The sequence below is a fragment of the Ochotona princeps genome, chromosome 15 (assembly GCF_030435755.1).
Source record: "Ochotona princeps isolate mOchPri1 chromosome 15, mOchPri1.hap1, whole genome shotgun sequence".
Classification (NCBI taxonomy): Eukaryota; Metazoa; Chordata; class Mammalia; order Lagomorpha; family Ochotonidae; genus Ochotona; species Ochotona princeps.
In genome coordinates this window covers 3,305,541-3,328,224 of record NC_080846.1, presented here as the reverse complement: position 1 = coordinate 3,328,224, position 22,684 = coordinate 3,305,541, and the positions used below count along the sequence as shown (strand labels likewise).

Below are 22,684 nucleotides of genomic sequence, written 5' to 3'. Positions count from 1 at the left end.
GAGCAAACTGTTATGAGGTGAGGAGTGCATGAGATCCACCTTCTCCGTCTCGGAGCAGGGTGGCGGCAGTGAAGAGCTGGGCTCCTGGGCCACCTCCTCTCTCAGAGCCATGGTGACTCCTCTGTCCAGACGCCACCGGACACCCTATGGGGACAGGGGAGAGGGCGCTCACCCTGAAGCTGCAGCTCATGTCTGCTCCCCAGGGGCAGACCATGGAGAGTGAAGAGCCTGGGCAGGTGCCCATGGGTTGGCGATGGGTCTCCCGGGAGCCCTCCGCCTGCCCTTTCCTGCCTACCCTAGAAATAAGCCTTGCAGATGCAGGAGATTGGCACCTCAGCCTCACACGTCCCCAGCATAGGCGGGTGCCTGTCAGCCACAGAGGAACCTGGTGCCACAAGTGCAGAGGGCCTGCTCACATCACAGCACCCCAGTGCAAGCTAGCTGCTCAGAGTTCCCTCCTTGCACGGGGAGCTGGCCAGCAGGGCAGTCAAGGGCATGGACTGTGCAGCCAGATGACCCAGGGCATGACCTTGTGTGGAACTCCTCAGTATCTCATTGTCCTCATCTACTGCTGGCCACCTCCCCTACCCCAACAACCCTCCACCTGTCCTACCTGCCCAGGATCTTCTGGGGTCACTGGTCCCGTCCTCCACCACCCCACAGACAGAATCGTCAAACAAGGCTGACCTATGCCTGAGCCCTCATCAGCTAGGCTGCTCTCTCCATGGGGGTCAGCTGGGCACGCCCTGACCCGCAGGGGCAGGCTGGGGAATGGCAAACCCCCTGTTATCCGTATCTTATTTCTGTTAATGGAACCTAGGAGGAGCTGGGGGTCGGGGTTGGCTACCAGTAGGGCTTGAAGTTCAACCATGCAGACAGCTCCTGGAGGAGACGGGTGCTAGGCACTGGGAACTCCTAAGCACAGGGCTTAAATGTGTGTGGCCTTTTAGGGGGGCCTCTAAGGCTGAGGATCTGCTCTGGGGGGGCTGTCTCCCTTGGATGGTGACCTTGCTCACCACGCTAGGTGCTGCAGGGACAGCAGAGGAGGCCCTTCTGCTGCAGGCAGGGCCAGCTCCGAGGGCACAGGCAGTAGGAATGTGGGCAAGGCCGCTCCGTGGTGGCTTGCTCATCTGATGCCTGGCACAGATGCCTGCTTCTCCAAGCCTGCCCAGGTCAGCCCTGAATCCTGGCACCGTCCTCCTTCCCTCCCCTGCCCAGCTCCATGGTCCGGCTCAGGGCTATTCCCCACTGATTGCAATGGGCAGAGCTGGGGATGTGGGGCCAGCTCCAGGTCCTGACTGTTTTGGGGCTCCAGCCTCAGCAGTGCCCACACCTCATAGTATGTGAAGCCGAGGGCTGAGTGTGACCTCCTCTGGCCCCACCCATCTGCCTCTCTCATTGACTAAGACCTCCAGGGGGACAAGGCTGCACCTGCTTGCTGGGGCCCACCTGCAGCAACCCCCAACTCTACTCCCTCTGCCATTCCCAGCTCTTCTGAAGCAGACTGCCTGGGTCACACCTGCCCCGAGAGTCCACTGGGAGGAGGCTCAGTGTGGGCTCCTGCTGCCTCCCGTGTGCCCAGCTGGCCCCGAGGCTGCCAAGGCTGCTGGGAGCCAGCAGAGGGCCACAAGTGCCAGGACAAGTCCAGGTGACCACAGTTATGCCTGGAAGGCACTGGAGGCTCACCCCAGGGGTCAGCCCCCAGGAACTGTGGGGCGCCTGGCGAGCAGAGGTCTGGGCGAAGAGGAGACAGCCCTGTTGCTCTGACCTGTTGCGCCTCTGCATCCTCTTGGGTCAGGGCCAGCCTTGCCAGCAGGCCTGCCGAAACAATGCGAGCAGCATCTGAAAACGATGTCCCCTTGAAAACCAGAGGCGCACCGCCTGCTGGGGCCTGCTGCGTAGGGGGTAGCTAGCGGAAGTAAGGGGGTTGTCTCCTCACGCACACAGGCATCAGGCTTGGGCTCTGCAGTCTTTGCTGCAGGCACCCAAAGAAAAACGCATATTTGATGGAGGATCAACATTTGACAAAGGAAAAAGTGAGTTCTGATCTGCAGCGAGCCCCTCCACTCTCTGACGCAACACATAGACACAAACCCACGTGCACACACTCATATCCACACACCAGCATGCAGACTTGTTCAGCACACACCCACAGGCCAGTGTACACACCTGGCCATGGCCACACACCACCACGTAGACATATGCTCATGTTCACACACCAGTACACGCACACAAATACACACCCACCCACACTCACAAGCCGACACTCTCTTGCTCACATCCACCCGTGAGCACACGCCCACTCATCCATACACACGCACACCCACCAAAGGGCAAGGAGGACAAAGGAAGTGGAAGAAAAGTGTTACCCATGAGTAGCCGCCGTTTCACCCGCTTGTCCACATCAGCTACTGACGTGGCATTGAACTGAGAGCGCTCAATTGCAGCCTCATCCTTCTCTAAAACACAAGTAAGGGACAAACACGGAGCCTGTGGTTAATGACAGCCCACTTCCCACGGCCCAAGACAGTCAGCTCTCGGCGTGGCACACACATAGCCAACGCAGCATGCCGGGCCAGCACGGCGGCCTCGCCGGGGCTGATCCCAGGAACCTCCAGGGCGGGTGTGGTCAGGGCAAAGCGAAGAGGCAGCAAGGGTGGTGGTGGGGCTGTGCAGGAAAGAAGGGGATGACCACAAGATGACCCAGGACACAGAGGGGACATGGGGCCCAGGTGCAAACAGAGGAGGTGGCTGGATCAGAGCAGACGGGGCCACAGAGTGGACGGCACCAGTGTGGTGCCCCTGGAGGCACAGGCAGGTGCAGAGCTTGTGGCCTGGGCGGGAGAGCAGGCACAGCACAAGGTGGAAGACAAGGGGCTGGGGGCGTGAGGTCTGGGATGGCAGATGCCCTGTTACAAGGCTGGGAAGGCAGTGCCAAACACTCATGCAAAATAAAGAACCCACGTGGAAGGGCACACGGTGACAGAGCCCACTAGACAGACAGAGAGGAGCCGCGGGATGGACTTGGGCAGCGCTGGTTGCCTGCTTGTCTCGAGAGGAATAGAGTTCAACGGTCAGGTGGTCCGCAGGGGCTGCAAGGAGGGGTCAGGCATATCAGGAGTGGCCCAGGGCTAGAGGGCACATCAGCTGGAGGGCGGAAGCAGTTCTCTGCTTGGCGGGGACTGTGTGTGTGCATGAGTGTGTAAGGGGGGGAGTCCTCTGCTCCACAAGGGGAACTGAGGAACCCTGAACAAACTCAGGCGGAAGCTTGACCCCCCCCCCCCAAGCCATGAGTGGAGGCAGGGACAGGAAGGGGAAGCCAGGGACAGGAGGAGATGCTTTCTACCCAGAGCGGGAGGGGTGGAGGAGCTCGGGTGTTACTGCAGGAAGCAGACCTGAGCAGGGGGCCTTTGCATGCAGCAGACAGTAAAATAAATAAATAAATCAAAATTAAAAAATGAGAAGGGATGAGTGAGGTGGACACAGACGAGATATGTTAGACGCAGGCTGGGTGTCAGCCCGGCAGCTGTCGGCCCGAGGGAGACCTGCAGTGGACAAGACAATGGGGGGCAAGGCGGCCCCTGAGAGCCCCGAGCAGGACAGCGGAGGGACAGTGAGGGAGGACAGGAGTTCTAGATGGGATCAGGCTGCAATAGAGACACTGGTCTGAGACCGGGTTTGGCTTTTGATTGGCTTTGTTTCTGATTGATTGGTTTGGTTTTGGCTTTTGGTTCTGAAATTTGTGAACATTCGTTATCAGACAAGACAGGCAATCAGGGACCATCACCAGAGAAGCAGGAGGAATGAGATACAATGACATTTAAAAAAAAAAAATGGCTGGCTGAGAGAAGAGACCACACAGAGGAGGGCCCATGGCAGGCAGCAGCACCCTGTGGCCAGAGCGCCAACGGCCCCCGCCCGGCTTCCAGGACCGGGGCTCTGCAGGCTTGCTCACCGACCCCTCCCAGCTCTGCCAAGCTCCCCCAAGAAACATCTCCTGGGCAACAAGAAGAAACAGGGCCTACTCCTGTCCAAGCGCACATAAACATGGGGGCTGATGTGTGGTGGGGGCGGGAGTTGTGGCACAGCGGCTTAAGCTGCCCCTTGGGAATCTTCACCCCGACCCAGCGCGCCTGGTTGGTCTGAGATGCTCTGCTTCCTAGCCAGCTTTCTGCGAACGTGCCAGGGAGGTAGCAAAGGACGGCCCACGTGGCTGGGTTCCTGCTACCCATGTGGGAGTCTGGGCTTGAGGTCCAGGCTCCTGGTTTCTGCCTGGCCCAACCCTGCCCGTTCTGGCATTTGGGGTATGAAATGGCAGACAGAAAATTTCTCTCTCGCTCTCCCTCTTTCCCTCTCAATAAACAAACAAATAAATAAATAAATCTTAAAACAATAAAATTTGCCAACATTAACCAGAAAGAAGAAGGTGAACTATGTGTGCAAACTTGAAATACCAATCGATTTTTTTCCTCAGTTAAAAATGTGCTGTTACTCTTGGGGGAGCAGAGAGTCTACTCCCTACTGACTACAGCCTCAGACAACCCCGAGCTCTCCTGTGTCCCCTTGGAAATATGGGCCAGGAGGTGGGAGGGGCGGAGCGTCAGTCAAGAATCTGTGTAATGGATGGGGGTGCCTCTGAGAAGGGCAGACACCAGTGGGAGAGGAAGTCCCACAGAACCCTGTTAGCTCAGAATGGAAGCGGTTAAAATCCAGCCCCAGTGGTTCACACCACGTTCCCAGACACTTGGGCAGCTCAGGTAACCAATGGTGGTGGCTCTGCCCTGAGACAGGGCAGGCCTACCATGATCTCCCTGCCACCCCCCGCCCGCCAGAGAAACACTGCTTCTCTCCCCGCCACCAGCCCACGGGCAGCACAGGCCACACCAGCGACCCAAAGCAGGGAGGAGGCGGGGCCGTGCAACTGCAGGACCCTGGGAGTCTTCTGGAAAGCTCTCCTCGGGGACCCTGCCACCCCCCCAGCTGCCCTGGGACCTCCCTTTCTTGCTGTCCCTCGGGGTCTTCTAGGAACTGGGGAGGTGGCCAGGGGGCCAGCAGAGGCGAGGCGGGTGCTGACTCACCGATGCACGTCCGGCCGTCTGAGTGCAGGGAGTACTTCTGGTGGCAGCCACACGTGGGGCCCGTGTCCGTGTCCTCACAGCTATGCTGGCAGCCTCCGTTCCCATAGTTACAGGTTACTAGTTAGGCCCAAAGTGTACACACGTGTGTATAAACAGAACAACAACAAATAGTTAGTTGGCTGGGGCTGGGTGTTTCCGTGCAGGGGTTGGGACGGGAAGCATGGCCCTGACGATCTGGGAATAGAGGTCACAAAGGCCTGCAGGTGATCGGCCCCTGACAGATGCACTGGCAAGGGCCAGAGAACGGACTGGGCTGCTGGGCTCTGGGCAGAGCTGGCGCATGGCTGGTATGTGCAGCCACTGTGGATGAGTTGAGCCAGATGGTCTCACCCTCCCTGGGCTGGGAGGCACATGTCCCTACTGCTCCCCAGAAGCTGGGCCTGCTCGGCAATCGGGGCACGAAGTGATGCCCCATCTCCTTAGCGCTGTGTGGTGTCCTGGGGCATAGGGGAAGCTGTCTCCACAGATGTGCCCGAGGTCATTTCAGACCACCCTGAAAGCCCCCATCCTCCCAGAGAGAACTCCGTATGGACGAAGGCCATCTGAGGTGCAGTTTTAGAAGCAACACAAAGTAGGTTTCTGTTATTTATTTACTTATTCAGAAAGCCAAAGTTACAAAATGAGGGGGGGGGAGGGAGAGAGGTCTTCCATTTGCCACAGTGGCCAGGGCAGGTCAGACCAAAGCTGCATTTGAGTCTCCCACGTGGGCGGCAGGGGCCCAAGCACTTGGACTATCTTCCGTTGCTTCTCCCAGACCATTAGAAGGGAGCTGGACAGGAAGTGGAGCAGCTGGGGTACAAACTTGTGCCAATGTAGGACGCTGGTGTTGCAAGTGGCAGCTTTACCCACTATATCCTGCATGCCAGAAGTGCAGCGTAGGTTGGCTGACAAGGCGGCTGAACACAAGGCAGCCAGTCTAGTAGCATGCGGGCTGACCTTGGCAGGAAAGCGCATCGTCACTCTCAGGGTGAGTTTCGTGGCTGCAGGACAAGGTGACCAACAATTGGTCTGTGTGTTGCAGGGTCGTGGGGGTTGTCAGAGAACCCTCACTTCATGAGGCTGGTGAGGCAGCTTCATGTGGCATTCTGGGCCCTGGGGACAGTGCACAGTGCAGGGCGTCCTCTTGGACACCTGGGCCATCTGCACAGAATCTCTCTAGTCTTCATTTCCTTGGCGATGATCAAATACGTGAGTGAATCTCGGACTATGCTGCAAAGGGCCACGGAGCCTGAGCCCTGGGGTCCAAATCAGCTGTGTTCTCTTAGGCTGTCCTACAGGGACACTGGGTGTCCCACGGGAATCTAGCTGGCTCACAGGTTTGCCGGGTGTCCCATAGGGAGCTGGATGTCCCACAGGGAGTGATGGGTGTCCCATGGAGGGCTGGCTGCCCCAAAGGAAGTGCTAGATGTCCCATGGAGAGTCCCGATTGGCCCACAGGAGAGCCAGGATCCCATGGGGAGCGCCGGGTGTCCCATGGGGAGCGCCGGGTGACAATCCCCAGGACAGAGCTTTGCCCTCTCAGAGCTGACTCTGGTCGTTGCGTGTCTTAGGCACTCCTCAGTGACAGCTGACCGAAGCTTCTGGCCACATCCGTCCTCGGCGATGACTGATGGCCCTGTGCGGCTGGTCCCATGTGATTTCCACAGCAGTGCGGCAGTTATAGACAGGCTCGAGCAGACGTGGATCAGCCCAGACCCTGTTGTCCCGGGTGCCCCTGGGCTGACTCCTGTTTCCCAGGAGTGGCTGGCTGTCCCAGGGAGTCCCTGCACGCCACTTCCCGCAGTGCAGCCGGGGCTGGTCCTGCCTTGGTGAGCGCTCTCTTCTCTTCATACTCCTGGTGGAGCCCACCCTCCTCTGGTGATCTCTTCTCAGGGCAGTTGAGCTTTCTGGCCAGGGGACAGTCAGGGCAGCCCTGGGCCCTGGGAGCATTTGTCTGCCTCTGGGTATGGCTATGTCTTGTTCCATGGGGACCCCAAAGGGCCAGCCTCCCAGCACCTGGAAAGCCTTCAGCTGTACAGGGGGCTTCCACAAATTCACAGGAAATATATATTAGGAAGAAACTGCACATGGATTCCAAAGATTTTGACCCAATGTAAGTTAACCTTGCATTCCCACGAGTCCCCCGAAGCCCCCTTGTACAGGGAAACATTGGAGCCTTGGGCTCTGGGAAGCAAGGGCAGGCAAGCCCCTTCTGGTGCCGCAGTGGGGAGAGAGCTGGTGTGGCCGCCGGTCTAAAGAGGTGATGAACCCTGGTCCTGGCCCAGCTGACACGGCAGGGGACACCTGAGCCCTAACCGAGTACTGGCCCGGTTCCAAGGCTGACATGCGCTCTGTGACCCTGGCAATGGGCAGCCACTTGGCAAGCGTCAGAGCAGGGCTTCGGCCGACTTCAGACTGGGGGCTGGCTGGGGTATCCTTGTCACTCATGGAGCCCTGACTTCTCAGACCAGGCCAGTTCCTTAGGAGAGGGCACTGAGCAAACTGTTCCAGGTGGGTCACGGACTTGGGTAGCAAACTGGCTCCTGTCATGCTGGCTGACAGTACTCCTAGCAGCCAGCTGCTGACTGGCTCCGGACGTACATCAGCCTGACCTCTGACCCGAACAGCCCACATGCCTTCTACCCACTAATCCTGGCAGCCCACCACTGCTCCGCTGATGGTCTGTCCCATGATGAAATCCAGGACAAGCGTCTGCAGCTAGAGGAACCTTGAGATGGAGAAGTGGTGTTTCTGTGTGTGTGTGTGGGTGCTGTACGGGTCCTGGCTGGTGCCGAGCCCCATTGGTCGTGCCCTTGGTGACAGCCCATACACTTTGTCTTCTCTGTCCCAAGGAAAGATCCAGAACCAAGAGTAGGGCTGGTGTATGCCTCAGACCCAGCTACCCCCTCTGGGGACTGGTTGGGTCATGGACAGCGGCTGGGGCAGGCTCCCCTAGAGACGGGAATGCACCTGAAGCAGGAGGGCCCCGGAGAGCGTGGCTTGGGGAAGCTGTGGCTGAGAGGGCTGACTTTGGTGGTGCAGGAGGAGCCCCTGTGCCACAAGACAAGACCTTGGGGGCCAGCGGGAGGCCACGAGGGGCAGGAGGAGCCCCTGTGCCACAGGACGAGGCCAAGGGGGCCAGCGGGAGGCCACGAGGGGCAGGAGGAGCCCCTGTGCCACAGGATGAGGCCATGGGGGCCAGCGGGAGGCCACGAGGGTTGGCGGGAGCCCCTGTGTTGCAGGACGAGGCCACGGGGCCGGCTGTCTCGGGCTTGAGGAGGGCCACTCCAGCCTCAGTGTCCCTCCTCCACATCTGGGGTGGGGGGTACTCTCCATGAAGAGCTGGCTTGGAAACCCTCCATCAGAGAGTGGACTCAGCACGGCACAGTCTCCCTTAACTCCCAACAGACAAGGGACAGATGCAACGTAGCTACGTGACTCTGGGCACCCTGTGGAGGCCACGACTGCCACGCAGCGGCTGAGTGGTTCAGGCATTGTCCTTCAATTCCCACTCTTTCAGGGTAGCTGGAGGTCGTGCTGTGAGGCTGCAGGTCCACGCAGTTCCACACAGGTCCTCTGGCCTCTGGCCAGGGTCCGCCTTCAGCCCTGCTGCCCCTGGGGTGTCACCCAGCGGCCAGCTTTGGTCCTTGATCCTGGCATTGCCATCAGCTCAGCACGGAGCGCAGCCCCTTCGCAGCTCGTTGCACCTGCCCCATTTCAATTCTTCAAGTATCCCTTCTCTATACTCTTCACCGCCCGTCAGCAAACCTGGGTCTTTGAGCTCTGTGTCCAGCCCTTCCACCCCTGCAAGACCTGGCCTGGCCCCTGAGGTCGTGCCAGGTGAAGGAGACCTCAAGACCTTGTCCCTGGGCCCCCTTAGGGGGTCCTGCCCTTCTTTCCAGCCCGTGGGGTTAAGAACCCTCCCTGGACACTGTCGGTGGGCTGGACAGGCCCTCCCCTCCCCTCCCCCACAGCAATGGCAGGAGGCGCGTGGGGGTGTCAGGCCCATTTGCCTCCAGCTACCTACGTGTGCAGTCCTTCTGGTTTGGGGCAAGGTCAAAGCCGGGCCTGCAGTCACAGGCTACCCCGCCTTTGGGTGTCTCCCGGCAGATGTGGGCACAGCCATGCTCTCTGTTCATGCAGCTCATACCCTCTGGGAAGAGACAAGAGCGGGGTTGGGGACCAGGGAGGGAGAGAGAACATTTAGGCTGCAAAGCGACACCATCAGACAGTTTGCTCTCAGGTTACCAAGCTGTGCACATGCGTGCGCGCACACACACAGATCCACCCGGGTCTCCCTCAGGAGGAGGCAAGTCACTGGGCCTAAGTCCAGCGTTCTGTGGCCCCACTGCCAACGACAGCCCAGGACCACGGAGGGGGGCTCTCGGCCAGCGGGCAGGGCGGGCCTGGTCAGCACGACCCTCTCCTCTGTACCCCGCACCCAGTGGACACAGCCTGCCTTCTCTTTCTGCTCGCCGTGTGTTCAGGCCTCCTGCCCTTGGCCCTGGCTGCTGTTCAGCTTTCTGGGGACTGGTAAGCAGTTTCCAGAATTTATGAGGGTGAGAGCCATGTGGTCACCAATCCAGCAAGAGGTCAAAGGCAACTGAAGGGAAGAGCTGCTGTGGGGCCAACACGTGGGCCCTGGGACGCAGCGGCCATCTCCGTCCACCCTGCGCTCGGAGGGGAGTGGAGCTGGCTTTGGGGGGAGGCAGGGGGTGTACAAGGTGATCTCTTCCCAGGGGCCTCTCCTTCCAGGTGAGCGGTCAGTCTTGACCTTGTCCACTTTTAACACGGGTGTGTAGAAAGTTAGGATATGCAAGTACTTAAACACCTCAGCAGCTAAAATAAAGGCAAAAATCTCCTGGAGGTAAAACAAAACAAAACAAACAAACAAACAAAGAAAATGAATGAGGGCCACACTTCGCCCAGCACCCTAACTCCTGACTCGCCCGACGTCACTGCCGTCATTACAGCTGGAGGTGGATCGTCTCATTTGCACAAATCACACTGTTAGACTGACAGGGTTACCAGTGAACTGGGGGCAGGAAAAGTAAACACCTTAACAGGCCACTGCAAGTTCACGCCTAGAGGACCCGCCCACTTCATTCCCTGACAGATGGGAGAATTGGCCAACAGGGCTGGTGGGGCTTGCTCTGCAGCACCTGTTGAGTTCTGTGCTGTGACTATCACAAGCTGGCCCACTTGGGGCTGCCGGGGAGGTGTTACTGAAGGCAGGCTAGGGGACAAGTGTGCATGTGGTGGGCTCATGGGTTCTTACAAGTCACGGTGAAGCCGAGCAGCAGGACCTGCCCTCCGGAGTGTCCTGCTCAACAAGCTCTGGCTCTTGGAGTTGCTGCACAGCTTAAATGAGGTTACAGACAGGAATGTGTCAGGCCCGGCTTCCACAGGGGTCCTGCCTGCCCAGGGCAGGAGTTCTGCTCTGTATGGATGGGGGAACCGGGCGAGGGCAGGCGCCTTGCTCTGTGTGGATGGGGGAGCCGGGCAGAGGCGGAGTGGTGGGCTTGGGGTCTGGGGTCATCCCGTGCGCCCTGCTTGGGGGTTTGCTTTGGCCTCCCCGACCCAGCCTGGGCTTCCTTCTCCTACCCCACACTCCACACTCTGCTCACCCTCCCGCCCTCCTCCTGCCTCCCCTAGGTGAAGCTAGAGGCCTATCTCCATTCCCTCAGTGCCCCAGAGCATCCTGACTCCTGGGTTCTGCTCCCCACGTCTCCCGCCGTGACCGTGTTGCTTTTCCAGGCCTGTCCCACGGCTGGGGTGAGAGGTCTGACACTGTGATGTGTTTCCTTCTTGGGCTGGGAGGAGCCGGGGCCTGTGTAGCTCAGGCTCCGATGTGATGGAGAAAGGATCAGGTTTCCTGCTCCCAGCCAACTCGGCACAATTTATGAATAGCCCCGCTCATCATCGCCAGCCATAAATTTGTCACTAGGGGAGCCAACATGTCCCTGAACCCAGAACTGGAGAATGACACTTCAGAAAGCATGGTGTGTCCCCTCGGCAGCAGACTAAAGTCAAGCAAAATGGACTTCAGTAATGCGCCACGGTGGCACAGCCGCAGCTGGCTGGCAACGCGGCCCCACCTGCAGGAGCCAGGCTCGCAGGTCTCTGTGGGAGTCCTCTTGGTAACTATGGGGGCAAGGGGAGGGGCTGGGCCTCCAGCTGCCACTTGAAGACCCCAGACAGGCTCTCAGACCCCCTGCCTCCTGTCCTGGGGGTCTTGAGCGGGCTGACCTCAAGGGCTCTGCCCACGCCTTGCTGCTAAAGAGAAGGACTACAACACTGCAGCCATGGTGCCTACTGCACCAGGAAGCAGTGGAAAGAAATGCAGACTTTGAACTTACTCAAAAATAACTACCAGGTGAACATAAAGAATTTACTTTTTTGTGAAAAACTGTGTTTTTCAAAACAAGCGGAGGTGGTCCCTGTGAGGGCAGCCTAGCAGATCTGCCACAGCCAGGCTGGAGGGAGCCCAGCTCACCTGGCGTGTAAGGCAGGCTTCTCTCCTACTATGGTAACTTCCTGAGGCACCTGCTTTCCGTGGAGGGGACCACCAGTCTGGAGGTTACCTGCGGCTTCTGGGTACTGATCACTCAGCCCCTCTGCCCTCCGCCCCCAATCCAGAGCAGCCCTGGGCCCCCTGGGAGCTCTGAGGTAGGGGCTGGGGGCCCCAAGTCACATGCAGGGCTCTCTCGGCTCTCCCACCTGGGCTACACTCGGGGACTCACTAAGGCCAGCGTGCGTCCGCTACAGGAGCAGGGGTTGGAGGCCCGGCCCAGGGTTGGCACTGAGCAGGTCTCTGAGAGCCTCAGGACTGAGGGGCCGTGGGCTCCAGCTCTATCCTGAGGCTCCCCACCCTGCACCACCCCTGCTCTTGGCCTACGGCACTTGTATCTTGCCTGAGATGTGGGCAGAAGCACAGAGGGAGGCGTTGGCCGGAAAGCCTCGCTCACCCTCTCTTTGTGAGGGGAAGTGAGCTGAAACAGACTCCTTCCCAGAAACCCTGGTGCCTGTCGGGCTGGCCGGGCTCTCTGGCAGGTCAAAGCTAATTTGATCTACCCCGTCCAAACCCAATTACGTTCTGTGAATGTGGACATGGTGTCGCCAAGGGGGCCCAGGATGGTCCAGGGCATATGAGGCACTGATGTTTTTCTGCCACATTACCAGGGCTGGACTCAAAACTGTGCCACGTGCTATGTGACCTTGGAAGCTCCCTTCACCCTTAGCCTTAGGGGTCCCATCAGTGTAGGTGGGCACCATGGCAAGGCATCAGTGGTGGAGGGACACACCTGTAGCAGAGGATCTTAGTGGAGGGCAGAGGGAGCTGGTGAGGGGGATGAGGGGCACGGGCAGGAAGGCAGGACTGGGCGCTTCTCAGGTCCTGCAGACACATGGCCCAGGGGCCTGACTGCGCTTTCACAGCAAGCCTGGGGAGTGGCCATGGCCTGTGCCATACCCAAGCACAGGATATGCTGGGGGGAGACCTGGCCACACCTGGTCAGAGGCAGGGTGGAGTGGCCCTCCCTGCCCGTAAGCCTTGGCATTCTCTGGACCTTCCGGCAGGACCCACAGTGTCCCTCCTTACCACCAGAGCCTATCCCCACAGGCTGTCACTTGTGGACACTCTCTCGCGCCAGTGCAAGGAGCACAGAGCTCCGCCAGGCCTGTGTACATCCCACTCTGAGCACAGAGTTCCCAGGCGTTCACAGCCCTGCACCCCCAACCCTGGGCTGCCCCCGGGACCTGGATGACAAAGCCGAGTGTGTGCCTCCCAGGGTCGTTGCTAAGGTGACTGCATCAATAATCCACTTTTCATACCCCTGTCCCCCAAGCACCAGGGGAGGACGGGCACGCAGAGCAGGGCAGAAAGAACAATGACCTTGTTGCTACCTCCCCACCTCCTTTCACCTCATCAATAGGGAACTGGGCCGGAGGCGGGAGGTGGAGCCGGAGGCGGCTGCCCTCCCTAACCCAGGCTCAGCTGGCTGGCCAGGCCATGCAGGGAAAACAAACACAAACATAGCTCCCGTGAACTTCCGAGGGGACCAACAGAGCCTTCAGAAAGGTCCTGTGAGGGACCAGACACAGATGGGCCGGGCCGCAGGGCCTGGGCTATGGGGATGGGTGACCACCACACAGCCGCACCTGCGCGGGAGCTGCCACCCTGGACACACCCCACTCACACACACTGTGCTCTGCTGTGTTCTCAATGTCCCCAGGACAAGCCCAGGAGAGCTGGTGTGCTACGGTGTGATGCCCATGTCACAGACAGGAATGTCAAGACACAGAAGGGGAATGGCTGGAGGATGGAGGGGGTTCACGCCGGGGCAGGGCCTGAATGGCCACCACGCTGGGCTGCACTTCCAGAGCGCCTGCTCAGAACCTCAAGGTACCTGGCAGAGCAGGCACGGCTGTTCCCTTGACAAGGGAGGAGAGCCGGCGAGGTGGGGCTGGGAAACTCGTTATGAGAATAGGGACTTGGTCAGGCATGGAGTGCTTGGTGCCCACGAGGCGGTTACAGTCTGAAGGCTCTCCCTTCTCAAGTTCTGGCTTCCCCACTTCTGAGCTGGGGCCTGGCACGCCCCGGCTGCTGGCCTGTACAGCCCTCTACTCTGTCCTTGCCTTGGGGCTCTCTCCTCCTTCTGCATTAACAAATGTTTCTCGCCACGGCCCCCGACTGCTCACCTTGCCCTGTCCCAGCCGTGGGGTGGCATCTCCCAGCTCTTCAGATCCACTGGGGACTTCAGTCCCACCTCTCTAGGGCCCAACGCTGGCCTGGCATGGAGACTCGGGGCAGACAGCTTACCCCACAGCCACAGGAGCTGCTGAGACGGGGCAGTCAGCTGTAGGCGCTCACGAGGGGCTGACAGATTCTTAAACCTGACCTGCTCAGCTTGAGTTTCCATCCTGCCCCAGCTGCACAGGAACTTTCTACAGGGCAAGTATGACTGTCTTCATACAATCTCAACTGTCTTCAGCAATCTCCTTCAATGCCTCCCAGCCAGGACGTGGTGCTCTAAGCCCTTCCTAGCCCTCACATGGGCCGGCTCCCTCGTGGCTCCAGGTGAGCCCAAGGAGATGACCCCTGCTTTGGGAATGTACTTTCTCACCCCGGACACACCCCTGCTCACTGGACAGCCACTTCTGAATTAGTAATGTGGGATTCTGCTTGGGTGCCGCCTCTTCTGGGAAGCCCTCCTTGTATCCACCCTCTCCCTGGGGACTCCAGCCCCTGTCTTCCCCTTGCTCACAGCACTAGACAGACTCCTTAACACTATCTTGTCATGCACTGTACCCCCAGCCTTTGCCAGCCAGGGGCTTCGCGGGGGCAGCACCCTCACCCAGCCATGCTGGGGGGGGGGCCTGGGCTTGAGACTCTGGGAACAGGGCCAACGCTCAGGCCACAGAGCAGCCTGCAGCCCCCGCTGACAGCCAGGACGCTGGGGTTGGAGAGATGGAGATGTGCCCAGGGTACCCAACCAGGCTGGGAGAGCAGGGGACCGACTCCCCAGGGCCCCTTCCCGGTCCCCTCCAGTGCTCGGCAGCTCTGACAGTCCCTTCAGGGGACTTGACTGTTCCTGTCTTCCCTCTCATAACACCTTCGTGTGCCAGGGCTGCTCCCCAGGTGGGAAGGGACTGGGCACATGGAGGGAATGGATGGACAGGCTGAGGCTGTGCCACACAAGAGCCGGGACCAGGCTGGGCTGGACCAAGCCAGGCTGGACCTCGGACCTTCGGCTCCTGTCTCCAGGCCTGAGGAATTTGGGGGAACCAAATTTGATTGGGAGGTGGTCCAAGCCCTGACAGAGGGAGGAACACGAGCCGTCTGTACAGACTGATGGCGAGGTCTGCAGAGGCTGTCCAGTGATGCCCGCGAGGCTGGCATCTCTCTGGCTCCATGACCCGTGCCAGCCCTATCCACACCGCTGGCCGTTTCCTGTGACTTGGGGAGGATTAAAGGTCTGGGCAGTGCCTCTTTTGCCTCCTGTCAGTCCCCTGACCGACCACTAGGTGTCGCCACGATCAAGTCCAAGTCTCTAGGGTGGAGGGCTGTTACTAGAAGCCCGGTGTGACCTGCCCGTCCCTCAGAAGGGGCTTGGGAAGTTCTGGTGGAGAGATTTCTTTGCCTGTCTTCTTTCCCAGATTCAGCAAGTCAGACCACAGACTGGCCCGTGACCGTGGGCTTCAGGCCAGGAGCAGCACTTGGTCGAGCATGTGCTGGCTAAGGGTAGGTCACACTTAACACTGCTCTGTTTTTGAGATCTCAGTCTGAGTGGGCACCTGTGGCATCGCTCGTCAGCCCTCCCCCTCCCCCCACAGGGACTCCAAAGGAAACCTGGGGTTGGGGACAGCCTGGCTGTCCATGGCCGCCCTTGGCCTTGAAGTGCCAGACAGCTCAGATGAGCTGCTGGGTGAGCGGTCAGCCCAGGTTCTGTTCTGGATGGCCCAGGCCCACCCAGCCATGCAGACACCTGCCCAATGACTCTGAACGTGCACTCCTGGCTTTGCAGGGCTTCTCACACCCGGGGGCCTGTGCAGCAGAGCTGGGGTAGAGGAGAGCCTGCCTTGGGGTCCAGAGGCCTGGGGCAAACCCACCTTGGCCAAACACATCCGAGGCCTCAGACCTGCTCTCTCAGAACAGGTAAGCCGGCCTGTTTTGCATCCCAGAGGGGTCCTCTCAGATCGGGTACCCTTTAGCTGTTCCAGCTGCAGGATCCCTGACAGGCCCCACACTGGACCCCAGAGGCACAGGGGGCTCAAAACTGCCCTTGAGGGAGAAAGATCTAGGGTTGGAGACACGAGGGGCTGCACTGGGAGACCGAGGTGCAGCTTGGACATGACAGGGCTGGTGGCTCTGCCTGAGGAAGCAGCAGGGCGTTGTGTGGAGGTACCGTGTTCTGGGGCAACAGAGCCAGTGCGCAGAAGGGACTGGGAGCCCACTGTGGCACGCAGGGCTGCTGAGACCAGAGTTGCCACCTGTGGGGCAGCCTGGGGCAGGGCCCGAGCAGTCCAAGGCTTCAGCTGGAGTGGGCAGGGGCGGGACATCGAGGCAGGGGTGCCCCGTGTCCTGGGGGCCCTGGCATGATACACCTTCTTTCTTTGTTCGTCTGTCCAGTGCCCTTGGTCTTGAGAGGCGCTCAGACACGCCTGTGCCCTCTCCCACCTGTGGAACGGGGCCGAGAGCAGCCCCAGGGCCCCGGCCACTCCTGGGTTTGATGACCTGTGTCCACATCTGGGCACAGAGCTTGGCTCACTGGAGCTTATGGTGGTGGCTTGGCACAGCCTTACCGACCTCATGCCAGCCACTTCGCTAGTGGGCACACCCTGTCCCAGACATCCCTGTAGTTCAATTCTTACCAACAATTCTGTCATAGAGACGACTATTTGCCTCCTACCCCTTGGCCTGGTCCCCTCCTAGTGCCACCTCCCACCCCAGGCCTGCAGTGTGTCCACTCCAGGAGACCCTAAGTTTCTGCAGGGGGCAGGGGGCACTTCCACTTTGGGGTGCCCCTGGCTTGGGGCCAGGCCAGGAGGAGGGCGTGAAGCCGGCTCACCAGCCCGAGTTGTTTATGGGGTGGGAGGCTCGTAAAAAAATAATGGGCTGGATTTATTGTCCCTGCCCGGAGGGCCATTCCGGCCCGCACAGGGCCAGGACAGGCCTCCTCCAGCAGCACTGTCAGCCGCCCTGTGAGGTGCGAGGGCCGGTCGTCCTCCTGCCCAGCAGACAGCAGAGGGGCACCTGTGGCACTGCATGACCTGTCCCCCGTGCTGAGTGGCTGCACCTTGGGGGGTGATGGGAAGCGGTGGACGTTCCAGGCCTCACCACTTGCCTTTGTTTCAAGCATCACACTCGCAGGCTGCCTGAGCGTGGACAGCTGACAACAGGGAAGCCTTGGACGGGCAGGGGATCCATCCATGTGGGAGCCATCCTGGGCCCCTCCCAGCTTACGCTGTAGGAATCCCATCCCAGGAGCCAACAGCAGCCTGGCAGCTCTGCTGGCATGCAGTGTGGTGTGTGTTGGGGGGTGGCTTGGGAGTGGAGTGGGAGTTTGGGTACCATGGCTTCGGCATCGGCCAGTCAGCCCTGTACCTGCTGGACCCCTGCGGCTTCCTCCTGCTCCAGGGGCGGGGAGAGGGGGCGCACACCTGAGCACTTCAGGGGTTGACCCTGAGCAGAAAGGCCAGGTATGTGTGTGTGGGGACATGTGTGTGGACATATGTATGTGCAGGAACACGCACATGTGGATATATGTGTGTGAGGATCTGAGTGGGAAATGTGTTTGGGGACATGTGTGTGGTTATTGGACACACATGTGTGGGGACATGTGTTGGGGACATGTGTTAGGCGGACGTGTGGGGGGACACATGTGTGTGGAGACATGTGTGTTGGGGACGCATGTGTTAGGCAGACATGTGTGGGTGGACACGTGTGTGTGGGGACATGTGTGTGTCGGGGGTATAGGCCTTGCAGGTTGGTGGGAGGATGGTGTCCCGTTGGGCTGCAGGACTAGGCAGAACTGGGAGGAAAACAAAGTCATGCAGAACATGAAGGACCAGGCGGGGTGTGACAATCCTGGGGACATTGGGACAGAAGGCACACCCAGAAGGGCACTGAAAGCGGCTGCCCCCAAACGCTGCTCCTGAGGGGACATCATCACTTCTCCTCCCTGGCCCAACCCCAGGGACTCTCCCCCCGAATTCACTAGTGCTTGGAGTGGTGGGTCCCAGAGGCAGGGCATGCCAGGCCCCGGGCACCACTTCCAACGTGGCTGACAGGAATGGGCACATGTGCAGTGCCTCCTGTCCACCCCCAACGTGGGCCCTTCCGTGCCAGCTCAGGGAACCATCTTCCTTCAAGTCCACCACGTTGCGAGCACGTGCCCAATGCGGTCTGAATGCTCGTGCTGCTCCAAAATCCAGGTTGAGACTGGGTTCTGGAGGAGTCGTGTGAGCAGGTGGGGCTTTGGGAGGTGTGTGAAGCCAGGAGGGACCCACCGTGGTAGGGATGGCAAGGGGCTGGCGAGCCGTTCTGCCTGCCATCTGAGAAGCAAGGATGGGGCCTCCCCCAGACACTGGGTCTGGTGGCCTCCTGTGGTGAGGAACACATCTCTGCTGTGATTCACCCGTTATCCACACCCCAAGAAGGAGGCCTTCCCTGCTGACGGCCTGAGCAAGCGTGCCGGTGCTCCTGGACTCCCGCAGCCCGAGATGGGCCTGCCTGGGCCCTCTGGCCAGCCTCACCTGCGAGAGGCTGGGATCCCTCTCCTATGGCTGGGACGAGCTGGGCACCTGGCTGCTGCTGTCCCAAGGCCCAGGACCCTGCAGGACAATCCTGGCTGAAGAGCATCTAAGGCCCTAATCCCAGGAGACCCCATTCCAGAGCTTTCCTCATGCTAGCCACTCATTTCCCAGGGATGGAGAATGGGTCCTCCCGATGGGGCCAGGTAAAAGGACACAGGCTCTGGCACCTCCATTTAGCACAGCCCTGCCAGGGCACTGTGAGGGTGGAAAGGGACTTCGCATTTTTAGATGCTAAAGTGAGGGACATCCTGTTTACTGACCCCAAGGTTGTAGAACCCCAGAAGTTCCAATGGCTGCAGAGACACAGTCTCCCTGTAACCACCAGAGAGGGGAACCCTGCGACCATCCCCAAAAGGGAAGGGGCAGGTCCTCCCAGGGGAACCCTGAGAGAAAGGGCCTCTGTAAACTGCTGCTCTCAGGACTTTCATATCCACTGGGTGTCCTCCTGGCCCCTCCCTGTCCTCCTGTCCCCTGTCCCTCTCTCTGTCCCCCTGTCCCCTCACTGTCCTGTCCCCTCACTGTCCCCCGTTCCTCCCTCACTGTCCTCCTGTCCCCTCACTGTCCTCCTCAGTTCCTGAGGCCGGCCTTCTGTTGGCTGACTGGGTGCCAGCAATCTCCGGGTCACTCGCCTGTAGCCTTTTAGCCCCTAGGCTGAGCTCATCCCCTCTGCTCTCAACAACACGTTGGCCAAGTCCCCGGGGCTGCCCCTCGAGGCATGCTCTACCAGGCCTCTGCAGCTCTGGGCAGCACAGCCCCAATCCAGGCTAACCAGCTCATGGGGCAAAGGAGTCCCTTTTCTCTGCTTCCACGCCTGAAAACACCAGGGGCAAAACCCAGGGCCCAGCAGTGAGAGGTTGGCAAGCTCCACCTGACTTCCTAAGGAGGTCCTGGGTTCGAGGCCAGGATCCAGACCCAATTCCAGCCTTCTGCTAGGTGGCACCCTGGGAAGCAGCAGGTCATGACCTCAGGGCTTGAATTTCTGCCACACCTAGTGTGGAACTCTGGGCTCCTGCTTCCGGTCTGGCCCAGTCCCCTGGTCACTGCTAGCCTAGGGAGTGAGCCAAAAGAAGGGAGCTCTGTCTTTGTTGAACCTTGTCTCTGAGGTAATAACTAAGCAATAAAGAAGCACACAGAGGCGGGTAGGGAAGGTCGCTTCGGTCCCAGCACCCCGGGGAGCCAGGGATCGCTTCTGTCCCAGCACCCCGGGGAGCCAGGGATCGCTTCTGTCCCAGCACCCCGGGGAGCCAGGGATCGGGGTACAGCATTGGCCTCTGTGGGCATATGACACACATCCTAACGTGGGAGCAGCGGTGTCCACCTTGCCAGGTTCATTAAAGGGATTGGGTATCTTGGTGTGGCTGGGATGGTCTGCCCCTTCGGTACTGGCGTGGGCAGTCCATCTGGTTAAGACAGGAAAAGTCTCTGTCACATTGTTTGGCAAAAAAGTATTTAAAAGTATTTTTTTCTTTTTTTTTTTTTTGTGATTGTCGGCTCTTTTGGCTGTATCTCATAGGTTTTGATGTTTTTATGTCAGTTTGTTTGCTTCCAAATAATCTCTTTTCTCTAGTAGAATTCATCAAGTGCTCATGAAGCATACAATGGCATCATTTTCCCCCCCCAAAAAAACTAGGAGAAGGCTGCCAAGGATGGCTCGAGGACAGGGGCTGGCGCTGAAGCTGGCAGCCAGGGACATGGTCCAGGTTTCCCGCAGGGCAGGCAGAGGCCCAGACACCTGCTGCTTCCCAGTACCCACGTCCACAGGACGCTCCTGACCACTCATCGGGCACACCGAGGGTCTTAACTGGCGGTTTGACTCTGGGTCAGGTGCCCACCCTTGGACTCCTACTATTATTTGCAAAAGTTTTCAAAAGTCCCAACATTTTATCTCCACAGTGGCAGCTGAAGACAAGCCGTGCCCTACCTCCCTCGGACGGGGACAAAGGTTAACGGATGCTTATAGGTGGCTGTCTCCAAGATGAGGCAACAGAAAGCGGACAATCGTAGGACAGAAGACACCGAGCCAGCTCAAGCTGCTTCCTTGAAGGAAAGGAAGTGTAGGAACTCGCGTGGGACATTTCTACCACACAAGGATTTTTGAATGTGGGGTGCTTGAAGAGGCACACCTCTGCTGAATCCTGGGGCCTCTCCTGGGTCTCACCATGCCTAGGCCAGCTACTGAGAGGATGTTCTGGAACCTTCTGCATTATCTGCCTTCTGCTAAGCAGGCAGGAGCCAAGACCCCGGGACCAGACTGGCAGAGCACTGGTCCTGCCATGGCCCTTGGCAACCTTGTGTGAGAGCCCTGAGCTGCTGGGACCTTGTGTGCTTGGTCTGGAACTCAGGCTCCAGTGAGGACACAATGGGGGCCAGTGTGGCAAGGGCACTAGCAGGCCAGGCACAGAGTGAGTGGCCACTGCAGGCAGCTGTGACCATCGCCATGGCGGCTGGCATCATCCATGCAAGGGGACTTGCTCGGGGTGTGAAGATGTCCTCGTTCTGACTGGTGGGGGCTGGCCTCACTGGAGCTCTGTGGACAAGGCGTAGGGCAGCATGGGTTCAGGAACAGGGAGGAAGGTTCCTGACAGGGGAAGTATACTTGTAGGGCTACGGGTCCCTGGCTGGGGCAGACCATCGATCCAGGACAGCGGCTGTGGAGCAGGCATCTGAGCGGCGTGGCCACACTTCCTCTGGCGCCCTGCCCCGGGCCCACCCCCAGTGTCCTGACTGCTGGCATGCTCTGGCCAAGGCTGACCGTGCAGCCTGAGGACTCGCCAGTTGAGCGCCACTGTGGCTCTCCACGCCACTCACGCTGGCCTGCTGTCACCCTCCCATGCTGACACCACCCACCCACCTGCCTGGCCTCTCTTTCCTCTGTCCTTTCCAAGGCCCAGGTCAGTACTGGGCCTCGGAGTCACGGAGACCACCAGGAAGGGGTGCTGCTTTCAGAAGCCTGTGGCCTGCAGCAGAGTGGGCCAGGGGACAGAGCTCAGGGCAGCAGAGGCTGGCGATTCTCCCAGAGGGCTCAGACAGGACACTCTCACTTGGGACTCACAAGGGAGCCCAGTGGGGAGATGGGGCGGGCTGAGAACCCCAGACCTGGGAGTTTCATGAGCGACAGAGTCCTGTCACCCGCTTTGTGTCTCGACTCTTGGTAGATCAACACGGGACACACCACTTGAGTCTATGCAGCTTACGATGACACGGAAATTCGGACCCCTCACTCGGCACTCAATCCCTGAGACTGAGAGCGTCCCCAGGGACCAGCTAAGCATTGCACACAAGGAATGAAGGAGCACACAGCTAGCCATGCTGGGGCCTTTCTGAATCCTGGCGGCACAGGTTGCCAGCAGCATAAACACGACACGACACTAAGACAGGAGAGCGAGTTGGGGATGGAGCAGTTACGGAGCAGAGGGAGAGTGGTCCTATCCCGACGCCTCCAGGTTCCCTTCTCTGTGTGGGCAGACAAGCAGCCTGGCTATTGGCCCAAGCCATACCTGAGCTCAGAAGCTCCATGGTGCTGCCTGGTTGGTGGCCACCCCAGGGCACGTCCACATGTAGGTGACCACATCAGAGCATTTCCCTAGTCACAGCTCTGGCTGTCTCCAGGGAGGCTGCCTGGGCCCTTCAACAACCTAGGGAGCCACTGGACACAAGGGACGGTGTGGATGTCCCACGGGGAACTGATGCTGAGGGCCCGACACCTGTAGTCCAGACACACATGCCCTGCCAGGGCTTGGGCTGGCACCTGGGAAGCAGGACTGCTCAGGAGTGCTGAGCCCCGTGGTCCTTCCTCCCGGCCAGTCAGGGTCAGCCTAGACTCCTGGCTGGGAGGCAGAGACTCAAGGCAGTTGGTTCAGCCTCATGACATGGAGTTTCCTTCCTCACTTCCGCACGGGCCATTCTCCAGGGAAGGTCATGTCAGGCCTCCCTGCCTCTCCAGGCAGCTGTTTCACCCCTGGGGGTCTCTGCACCTCCTGGCTGGGCGGCACGGAGTTGGGGCTCCCAGCAGCAGGTTAGCTGCCCCACCCCCAAGTCCTGCAGAGCTGGGGCTCAGCACACACCCTGTCATGACTTGCAGTGCGACTCCCTCCACAAGCCGTCTCCTGGCGCCACGTCCTTTAGCAAGGCCCCACTGGGAGCCCCTCACCATGCCTGCCCCAGCTCCATGGGCCTCCCTACCACACTGCTCTGGCCTTGCTCCTGCCCGATGCTCAGTCACAGCTGCCGGAGCTCCAGGAGCCACCATC

At 59.6% G+C, this 22,684-nt stretch overlaps 1 protein-coding gene across 3 annotated transcripts in view; it reads right to left on the bottom strand.

Annotated features, from left to right (window-relative positions):
* SCUBE1 (signal peptide, CUB domain and EGF like domain containing 1) overlaps positions 1 to 22,684 on the bottom strand; it is an 86,049-nt gene that overhangs the window by 28,789 nt on the left and 34,576 nt on the right. Inside the window, exons 5-7 of one of the 3 annotated variants that reach the window (XM_004589440.2) lie at positions 9,145 to 9,270; positions 5,079 to 5,195; positions 2,370 to 2,459 (exon numbers count right to left, since the gene is read on the bottom strand). The exons of 1 other annotated variant lie outside the window; for it this stretch is intronic. In XM_004589440.2, coding sequence (XP_004589497.2) covers positions 2,370 to 2,459; positions 5,079 to 5,195; positions 9,145 to 9,270 — 333 coding nt within the window. The remainder of the gene's footprint in view (positions 1 to 2,369; positions 2,460 to 5,078; positions 5,196 to 9,144; positions 9,271 to 22,684) is intronic. One more of the 3 variants, XM_004589441.2, reaches the window with a different exon arrangement.